Source organism: Petaurus breviceps, unplaced genomic scaffold (genome assembly GCF_028583685.1).
Source record: "Petaurus breviceps papuanus isolate PSGF00001 unplaced genomic scaffold, PetGlider_PUasm1.0 90792, whole genome shotgun sequence".
NCBI lineage: Eukaryota > Metazoa > Chordata > Mammalia > Diprotodontia > Petauridae > Petaurus > Petaurus breviceps.
Window position 1 is genome coordinate 4425784 of NW_027187347.1, and position 11058 is coordinate 4436841.

The 11058-nt window shown below is 38.7% G+C and overlaps 1 protein-coding gene across 1 annotated transcript in view; it reads right to left on the reverse strand.

The window, feature by feature from the left end:
* The window catches only part of MORC1 (MORC family CW-type zinc finger 1), a 197612-nt gene that overhangs the window by 156419 nt on the left and 30135 nt on the right, over window positions 1–11058 (reverse strand). The window contains exons 6-7 of the mRNA XM_069069913.1: window positions 7505–7661; window positions 6416–6521 (exon numbers count right to left, since the gene is read on the reverse strand). Of these exons, the coding sequence (XP_068926014.1) occupies window positions 6416–6521; window positions 7505–7661 (263 nt within the window). The remainder of the gene's footprint in view (window positions 1–6415; window positions 6522–7504; window positions 7662–11058) is intronic.

Genomic DNA, 11058 nt, shown 5'->3' on the forward strand with positions numbered 1-11058 from the left:
CCTTCCTTCCTTCCTTCCTTCCTTCCTTCCTTCCTTCCTTCCTTCCTGCTATTAACTAAACTATAAAATAAATGTAAAATAAATTCACCTAATAAGGCAATGTAAAAATTGACCATAAGAAATCACTTTGAAAAAAAAATAAAGTTTCTCCCATTTTGCTTCCTGTAACAGAGGAAAAGCTGTATTATCTCCTTTCTAAAACCAATGCCTTCCAATCCTGTTCCCTTTTTCTCTCTTTCATCCCCATCCTTGCTCTCCACTAACTTCAGACTCTCCCTCTCCACTGGCTCCTTCTTTTGTTTTTAAATTATGTCTAGATAAGATTCCATTATCTTTTTAAAGAAAAAAGAAAAAAAAGTCAGCTGACCCACTACATTCTATGTCCATCACAGAGCCATAGAATATCAGAACTGGACGGACCTTTAAAGGTTCTCTATTCCAACCACTTCCAAAAGCATGAAACTGCATGGAAATATCTCTGACAAGTGGTTTTCCAGCTACCATTTAAAGGCCTATGGTGGCAGAGAAAGCACTACACAGTGAGGTCGCCCATCCAAATTTTTGGAGAGTTCTAATTCCAAAATCTATCTCCATGTAACTTCCACCCTGTAAACTGAGTACTGTGTCCTGAGGCTGAGCAGAAGCCCTATGTCCTCTTTCATAAGACAAGCCTTCAGACATGTGAACATAGAAAACTTAATTTCCCTTTAGTCGTCTTTAGCTAAAACATCTCCTGCTTTTTTCACCAATTCTACTGTGATGTGGTTTTCAGTCACTGCGTTATTCCAGTCATACTTTCCTAAAACTGTTCACCAATGGCCTTTCTTAAACGAGCCACACAATATGCCACTGTATCTTTATATGACAACTTCTAACCCTGGTACAGGTCTGAACAGGGGAAAGCACAGCGTTAAGAGCACCTATCTCCTTCTGGATGTTATATTTCTACTTATGCAACCCAATGTTACATTAGTTTTTCTGACTTCCACATTATACCATTAAAGTATATTGAGTTTTAAATTCACGGCAATTCCCAGGTCTTTTTCATATGAATTTGTCATCTTTATACCCTAACCAGTTACCTTGGCATCTATCCAGGCATCCACTAAGGCCATATTATGATTTGTCTGCCATCACTACCCTATTTCACTCCACCTGGACAAGTGTCCTTCACACTGAACCTGAACATCTGCCCCCTGAACCTCTGCAAGTAATCCATTGATCTTTGGGACTCCCACCTTTGAAAGGTCCAGTTCAGTTGACTGATGACTGAAGGCAAATTGGTGACTTGACTCATTACATCTACTAATTAGACCAGAAACCAGATGATGCTTCACCTGTACATCCCATCCAGTCATCTTCCCATCTCTCTGCCCTTATGCACCTGGCTCCTCAGCCAATGAGCATTTTTAAACCTTTTTTGCTGGGCACAGTAATCAAATTGTATCATGTAATCGTAATCAATCATATTACTTCTGGAAAAGGCATTAACTTCCCACTAGTTGATACTCACCATCTCTGCTGCTTCCAATGACAAGACTCCCTTCTCTGGAATTCCTTTATATATAGTGTCTTTTATTAGAATGTGAGTTTCTGCAGGTCAAGGACTGTTTCTGCTTTTCTATTTGTATCCCTAGCAACTAGCATACTGTATGCAATATTTTGTCACTTTTGTTCAGCTCTTTTTCAGTCACGTCCAACTTTCAGTGACCCCATTTGGGATTTTCTTGACAAAGATACTGGAATGGTTTGCCATTTTCTTCCCCACTTGTAATGGTAATATAAATGGGAAGATTTTTCCCATCTAATAATAGCCCCATGTGACCTGCCTGATTCACATGGAAGCCTGAGTCACTTGAGTCTGTGGTGGGAGGAGCTTGCCAAATAGGTGGAGCAGGAAGGGTGAGTTAAAGGAGAGAAAGGAAGAAGGCAGCAGGCTATGAGTATTCCTTTATGGGAAGGCCTGAGCATGGAGAAGGCTTGGGCATGGTAGTGTCCCCTGCATTGTTATTTTGTGTAGATTTCTTTGTTGCTATGATGGATTTGGCTTTCTGGTGTTGGGATTCACTTTCTGGTATTTGAATAAATGTTTTGGTTCTGTCTTCCATGTGAAGAGTTTGTTATATTTTGTGATTCAGAATTGTGCCAGCATATTCACAGCTGCTATAGGTGCTGTGAATATTGTGTTGGCACTATACCACTTCATTTTGACAGATGAGGAAACTGAGGCAAACAGGATTAGGTGACTTGTCCAGAGTCACAAACTTAGTAAGTATTGAAGGTCAGATCTGAACTCAGGAAAAGAGTCTTTCTGACTTCAGACCCAGCATTCTATCTACCATACCACCTAGCTGCCCTGCCTAAAATATAGTTAAGTGCTTAATATTTTTTTTCATTTATTCATTTGTTTCTTCCTTATCTTATGATTTGTACATTTTTTAACCTAATCATAGAACAGTGAAAAGAACATTTGGAGTCAAGGTTCAAATCTTTCCTCTGATACTTTCTGTCTGTGTGATCTTTGTCAAGTCACTTGACCTCCTCTGGCTTCAGTCTTCTTATCTATAAAATGAGGTTCAATTAGATGGTCTCCAAAGTCTCTTCTAGCTATTAATCTATGAGCCTATGATTTTACTCTTATTGTTAAAAAATTCATCTTTCTGTATTCTGCCCAGCATTCCAACTGTTGGAGGCATTTCTGGATTCAGAATCTGTAATCTAACATATTAGCTTCAGATCATCAATAAACTAAATAAGCAAGCCTTTTTGGCTTAATCTATTTCTGATAAAAAAAAAAGTTAAGTAAAACCAGGCCAACTATAGAGTGCTGTCGCTCTCCACAAGACACTTCCCTTCAGTATGAAGCAGTCAAACAAGCACTGAAGAAAAGTTTGGCACATGCAGAGGGCTCCGCTAGTTAGGCCCTGGAGACAAAAGACAAAAAAGACAGTCACTAGCTTAGAAGAATTTATATCTTACTGGAACTACAAGTATTTTTTAAGTACCTACTATGTGTCAGGCAAGCACATAAAAAACCATACAAATTAAGTACAAAGTAGGTAGGTGACAATGGATGGACAGACTGGCAGGCCAGGAATGAGGAAGACCTGATCAAATCTGGACTCAGACATTTACTAGCTGTTTGACCTTGGGCAAGTCACTTAACTCCATTTGTCTCCTCTGTAAAATGGGCTAGAGAATATCTTGCCAGGGAAACCTCAAATGAACTCAAAAAGAGTAGGACACAACTGAAAATGACTGAACAGCAACTGGAACTTTGGGGCTTGGTATGGAGATTAACAACTGGGAGAATCAGGAGAGGCCTGATGTTGGGGGTGACACTAAGCTTGGCCTTGACAGGAGCTAATGCTTGGTGACTGACCTACTGGTTCTAACAGGCAGAGATGAGGAGGGGGAGCATTCCAGGAAGGGGTAAATATCCCATGGAATAAAATGGAGGCAGGAGATGCAATGTCAAGTATTGAAAACAGCAAGTATGTAAAACTGACTAGAATGCACAGTGTGAGAGGGGGATAATGAACAATCTTAATAGGAAGAGAAGTTGGAGCTATAGTGTGAGATGTTTTAAATGCCAGACAGAGGACATGGAGAGCCTTGAGGCAACTGAGAGCCACTGAATCTTAAGAGAGAAGTGGCTTGTGCTTGAGGAATTTCATTTTAGCAGGTTTATAGAGAATGAAGAAGGCAAAGGCTAGAGGAAGGGAGACCAAACAGGACACGACTGCAATAGTTTAGATGAAAGATGATGAAGTTCTGAAAGACAATGGTTAAGGTGAATGTGTATATGACAGGAGCAGGGAGATAAGTGGAAGAACTGGATGTTAGAAATGTGGAGATAGAATCAACATGGCAACTGACTGGAGAAAAGAGGGTAAGTGAGATCAGAAAGTTAAAGATGACTCCTAGATTTTGAACACAGGTGATCAGAAGAATGGTGGTGCCCTCCACCAAAATCAAGAAGTTAAAGAAATGGTGGGTTTGGGAGGAAAAATAATGAGTTCATTTTGGAGCATTTCAATTTGAAATGCCAATGGAACATCTAGGTGAAAATGTGAACCACAGAGTTGGAAATGAGGGCCTGGAGCTATGTAGGGTAAATATCTATATTTAGGAGTCATCTTCATAGAGACAGACCCATGAAAGCTGACGAGATTGCTAAGAGAGAATACAAAAAAGGAGAAGAAAATGGCCCATGCCTATATAGAGAGGGCAGAACATTGATGATAACACTGTAAAGGAGACTGAGGATTGGTCACACAGGCAGGAGGAGAACCAGAAGAAAGCAGTGTCACAAAAACCTAGGGAGGAGACTATTCCAAGAATATTCAAAAGGAGGATGATCAACATGGTCAAATGCTGCAGTATGATCAGTGAGGAAAAGTCTTTGGATTTGGCAATGAAGGAATCACCAATGACCTCGGAGAGAACAGTTTCAGCGGATTTGTGGGAAGAGAAGCCAGACTGCAAGGGGTCGACAAGTGAGTGGGAGGTGATAAATTAACAACATCAAGAGTAGACAGATTTGTCCAGGAGTTTGGCTATGAAACTAGTTTATAAAGGGAGAATTCTGGACATGTTTGTAGTCAAGAAAGAAAGAAGAAGGGGAAGTTAGATTAAAAATGAAGGAGAGGGGATAATTAAAGCAATCTCTTAAAGGATAAGTAACAAGAAGGGCACAGAAAGCACAAGAGGAGGGAGTTATTATGTTCAAGGACAAACTGGAGTAAATGAGAAGAAATAATGGCAAGATCGTTTAAAGGCCAGAGTTTGATTAAAGAGAAAGCTCAAGATAGAGGGCCTCAAAATTTTTTTTCAGTAGAAGATGATGAAAGGTCCATTGCCAAGGAGGGCCTGGAGGTGGCAGAGGTAGCATGAGGACAGAAGACAAGGTTTAGAACCAATGTTCTTCCAAATTCAATAGGAAACTCTTAGGGTCTGGTCATTTATTAGCTGGTGATCTCCCTGACTGCAATAACTCCAAGTCAAACTCTCCCCATCTTGTCCATGAGGATATAGTAAAAAGCTTTATCAAAGGCCTTCCTGAAATCCAATGATACTTAATATGTTTGTGACATTTCCCTGATTAACCCTTCCACAAAAGCAAAATGGGTGCGTGGTTTTAGTGAATCCATGCTAGCTCTTAGTGTCCACTAATTCCTTTCTAAAAATTCGCTTAATATCTACTATGACTTTTCTATGAATTAATATTACATGTAATAGCCTATAGCATACAAAATCCCTCTTGTTCCCATTACAGAAATGGAACACTGGCCCATCTTCTATGCTCTGCCACATCTCCAATTTAAAATGATCCCTCAAGGAACATGGAATTGCCCCAGCAATCATCTCTGCAAATTCTTTCAGTTGCATGGGAGATATTTCACCCAGGACAGATCATTTGAATGCAGTTAGAGAAGTCAGTTATTTTCTCCTCTCATTATTTCATTTACTTTAGGTTTCAACTCTTTCTTCTTTCTTTCATGACCAAACTTATAAAGAGTATAAGCTATATATGTTCTCACTGCCGTCTTACTACCCATTCCATCCTTGACCCTTCTGACCTAGTTTCTATCCCGTCTTCTCTTTGAAGCTGCATTGTTGACAATCACAAATGATCTTCTAATCAGCAAAAACAATGGTCTTTCATGGAATGTGATTATTGGAAGGGTTCTCAACAGCCACTGAATCCATATCACAGTAACATATCTGACAAGGGGTCATCTAGCCTTGGCTTGAAGTCTTCCAAAAAGGGAGAAGCTACTATCTCTTAGGGCAGTCCATTCTTATTTCTGGACAGTTTTGTTAGGAAATTATCCCTGGTATTGAATCTCCATTTGCCTCTTGGTTCTGCCTTCTGGGGTCAAATAGAATAAATCTAGAACAAATTCCTTTGAGTCCAACCCCCCTGTTTTACTTATAAGGAAACTGAGGCATAAAGAGGTTACCTGACTTGCTCAGATTCACAGTTAATATGCGTCCAAGGTAGGATCTGAACCTGGATTTTTCTGACTCCAAATCCAATACCCCATCTATCTATTGTGCCATGCTGTATCTAAGGGTCCCTGCTATTTATTTCTTGGACAGAGAAAACAAAACCCAGTTCAAATGCCAATTCTTTCAGGTAGCCTTCCATGATTCACTTTGCTGTGGGCCTTTGTCTTCCTTCAGATCTCACAGATCTCACATTAATCATTTTTTATTAAAAGTATTGGTATATGTGTCAGTTCCCTCTAGTTGGCTGGAAATGTCCTAAACATTGGTACCATATTTTATCTAAACTTTTTATGTCTCCCAGAACCTAGCAAAGTGCTCTGTACATAAAAGATACTTTATACATGTTTGCTTAATTAAAGGCATCAGTCTATTTACAGGAGACACTTTCCACATTACTTACCCTTCAACAACCCCAGCTATCAGAATATCTTCTTTGTCGGTTTTAATGTCCAGTTCTGGGTCTCCATTGAGCATTAATTTCAAGTTGTATATAATCACCATAGTACCTGGAGGAATAGGTTTATGTTTTCAGTCTCGTTTTAAATACCTGAGACCTTCATTATCATGACATTCTCAAAAAACAAAAACAAAACAAAACAAAACAAAATGTGTTACAGGGCTAGCCTTCTAACTAGTCTTTTTAAATTCTCTCCCATCCACCAAAGAGAAGTCCAATACCAAGATTATTTATGGCGAGTTCTTTTCTAGAAAAATAGCATTGAGACAATGTCATAATTAGGTAGTAATACAAATACATATATAATTATGTTATTATATTGCAATGACTAATTGTAATATGTTATTACATTAATAAAATATCATATTTATACAAAACTTGTAGAATTTGGGCTCTCTCCTTGAATGCTCGCCCCCCTCTTCTTCTCCCTTTCCGTCTCTCTTCCTCTCCATCTCTCTCTCCCTGTGTCTGTCTCCTTTTCATTCTCTCTGTGTCTTTATCTCCCTATCTCCCCTTCTCTGCATAATGACTCATAATACTACATATTAACACAATCTATGTCCTATTATATTTGTATTTATTTTGTTAAACACTTCCCAGTTACACTGTGAGGTTGTTCCTGTTGCACTCAGGAGAACTGTCCACTATATTCTCCACACTGCTGGGAATTCCCAGCATAGCTCCTTCTCCCAATGCTGGTCAGCATCAGTTCTACTACATAAGCAGCTCAGACACTTGGGGCACCTAGGGATTAAGAGACTTGCCCAGTACCAACAGGTCAATATGCTGAGCGTTAGAAATAGGACTCCACCTGAGGTCTTCTTGACTCTGAGCCTGGCATTCTAATAAATTATGCCATTTATTTATTTTCTTAATACACAAACCATATAGATAAACTGAATGCTACGACATGGGAGATTTCAAAGTCTGACTGAGATATATATATATATATATATATATATATATCTTGAATATATGAGTACATTTTATAGTATCTACTGTGTCAGACACTAAGTGATCTGATTATCTTACCAGATTTTCTATAGATCTTGTCAAACTGCTGCATTAATTCAACCTCTGTTGTAAAGGGAGAATATCTGTAAATTATAGATAGTTCCTCAGAGAGTTTCTTGGGGTCTGTGATGGATTCTTTGGTTCCTGAAGACCATGATGGTATGGGAACTACTACCTGCAAAAACCACACACAAGATGATAAGAACATATAACATTAATATTTGCCATTAAAAAGGTATAATTATCGTTGTCTGATCCTAATCTGGTAAATTCTACATAACTCTGAATCCAAGAAACCTAGAAAGCTCAGTATTTTTTAACTTCATGATGTTTTTTTAAAGGACGGTGTTATTAGCAGACTAGTAGTAGAGGGGCCCAAAAATGCATAGAAGAAACAAACAAAAAAATCCAAGGAGAGTCAACAAAAATGATAGCTCAAGTTTATTCAGAGTGTAAAGTTTGTAGAGCATTCCCTAGATATCTCATCTGAGCTTACCAAAAAAAAATGTTGTAAAGTAGGAACAAATATAATTATTATAATTTTGCAGATGATGAAATTAAAGCTCAAAAGACTTGTCTATAGTCATACAGGTAATGAGTTTTAGAGGCAGGAACCGAATCCAGTCTTTCCTAACACCAAGTCCAACACTCTATTCACTATGGCACATCTTCACTGGCTAGATATCCAAAAAGGAATGGTAGGAGATAGAATGAACTAGAAAATAGAACTCCAGTGTGAGGGGGCAAATTGGGATGTTCTCACCAATAGAATGTAGTTCTGCAATTGTGGGCATCAGATGTGCCAAACACACACCTACTGGAACCACATTAAAATGTAATTGGGAAATATTTAACTAAATAAATAAAAATGTGATAGAACATAGATTTGTGACCCACAGATTTAATGGTACCCATTTCTATTTGAGTTTGGAACCACTGTTATACATTACTTAAAAAAATGATAAAAGGGGCAGTAAGAATAAATTGCTAATTTACAAGGTATCGCTGGATCAGAAAGCATTCATTGAACACCTTCTACTGCCAGTCACAGTGCTAGGTGCTAGGGACAGATTTTTTAAAAAGTTAAAAGTCCCTGCCCTAGGGAGTAGCTAGGTGGCACAGTGAATAGAGCACCAGCCCTGGAGTCAGGAGGACCTGAGTTCAAATCTGGCCTCAGACACTTAACACTTACTAGCCTTGTGAGCTTAGGCAAGTCACTTAACCCCAACTGCCCTACCTTCCCCCCTCCAAAGAGCAAAAAAAAAAAAAGGAAAAAGTCCTGAAGGAGCTTACACTCTATCACAGCAGAAAACAAACACAGGCAAATATGTGGAAATAAATACCAAGTAATTTTTGCGAGGAAGTTGCTTGCAAGCTGAGGATCCAGAAAGGCTATTGGATTTGGCAATTAAAAAATAATGGGTCGCTTCTTGATAGTGTAATTTCAGTTGTTTCATGAGGCTGAAAGCCAGGTTACAAAGTGAGAGGAGGCAAAGTCAATCAATAAATATTTGTTAAGCACCTACTATGAGCCAGACACTGTGATAGATACAAAAAGAGGCAAAAGACAAGTCCCAGCCCTCCAGGAGAGCAATAAATAGCATTACTTTACTAATGAAGGCCCAGTTGAGATTTCATAGATAGATAGATACACAGATAGATAGATAGATAGACAGACAGACATACACACATATATATTACATACACATATGTGTATGTATACATATATTGTATATACCTATATGCATACATATGTATGTGTGTATTTGTAGAGGACCCAGTTCAGTTGCACATTTTCCTCCAATTCCATTCAGCAGAACATGAATAGAAACAGATGGAGGTGGATGTTGGGGTCATCCAAAGTTGAACTTTGAACACTGATAGGTCAAGAAGACAAGCCACATGAGAGAAGAGATGGTGTATATAGTCAAGATTGAGAAGGAAATTAAAGTCAGAGCAATTGTGGATGGCCTGGGAGAGTACTGAGGAATGGAGGGAATGGAGATCACTCTTAAGATGACAAATTTAAGAAGGTTAAGGTACAGGGAGAGATAAAAATAAAATATTATTATGGATAAAGGAATTTTAGAACTTTTGATTATGAAAGCAGAACACTTATGAGTGATGACAAGATCAAGGACATGATAAATGACATCCTGAGATGTGTCTAAGGGGAACAAAGAAGTAGGTCATGGGAGTTGAAGAGACTGAGGACCTGGAAGACTGGGGTGTTTAAAGAAGTATCAGCATGTATGTTGGAATCCCCTAGTATAAGGGGAAGAGTTGGAGTAAAGAAAAAGATTGTGAGCCAGGTACACTCCTCATGTGAGGGAATTTAGGAACCCAAAGAATAAAACATGATAGAGGGCATTTGGAGGAGAATGAATGGAAAGAGAAACAGAATACTCACTGATTGACTAATTGATTTATAATAGAGACCACCTGAAAGGAAGAAATAGGTAAGGAGCTCAGGGAAAAGATCATAAATGTGGCACAGGGGCATGATATAGTTCAATTATTTTGACCTTTGCTAGAGCTCTCTCTCTGCGCAAAGCAGGGCATGTGATAAATTCCTGACCTGCCTTATTGATCATTTCATTCATCAAAAGATAGAGCAAGCCTTGGTGGTTTTCTTATTTCTTAGGGCATAACTGTGCTTTACTATGCACATATTTGCTACAAGGGTTTTGGCGGGGGTAGGGGAGTGGGAGTAGGGAAGAGAGAATGTAGGAGAGAAAGAGAAAATAAATGTTTAACTGGAAAAGTGTAATTTTTAAAAAGGACAGCAAGCAACAAGGTTTATTGCTATTCTAGAACAAATAAAAACTGGTTTCTTAAGTAGAAATGATAGGAACTCAGGGAGAAAAATGACCACTCAAGCTTAGACCTGTGATATAGAAAGAAAAGAAAGTTGGGGATAGTCAGAAGCTTTTCCTTATTTGAAGGAGAGATTTTGAAGGCTTCAGAGAAAGGATTGGAAGAATCATATCCTAAAATATGATGAGAAGTTTATTTTGAAATACAAATAGAAATGATTCTAATGAAGAAAGAAAAAGGGAAATGAGATGATAAATACAACTACTCTCTTCTTATTTTGTTGTTTTTTTCTTAATAAGGAGAATAATTTTTCAGAAAGAGAAGAATGTCATCATGTTTAGATTTAAGGAAGAAAGAGCTCTCACTCCCAGAGAACCTTCTCAGTTAAATCTGCAAAGGACAAGGCCAGTCATCCCAGTCACTCTGTCCTGGTTCTGGGATATGCCATAGCTCATGTGCAGCTGAACCAGAAGAGAACAAGGACTGAAGACAAACTATCAGTGGCTACTGAGCATTGTGGCCTATACTGAGTCAATGTGATAATACAGGAGGAAAACCAAGGGATTTGGAATCAAAAGAAATGTGTTAAAAACTCAGCCTTGATACTTATTACCCTTGAGACTGTCTTGCTCTATCCCCTCTCCACTTTACAAATTATTGGGGATAATGAAGCGTGTCTTACACAGACACACAGGAAGGAAGGAAGGAAGGAAGGAAGGAAGGAAGGAAGGAAGGAAGGAAGGAAGGAAGGAAGG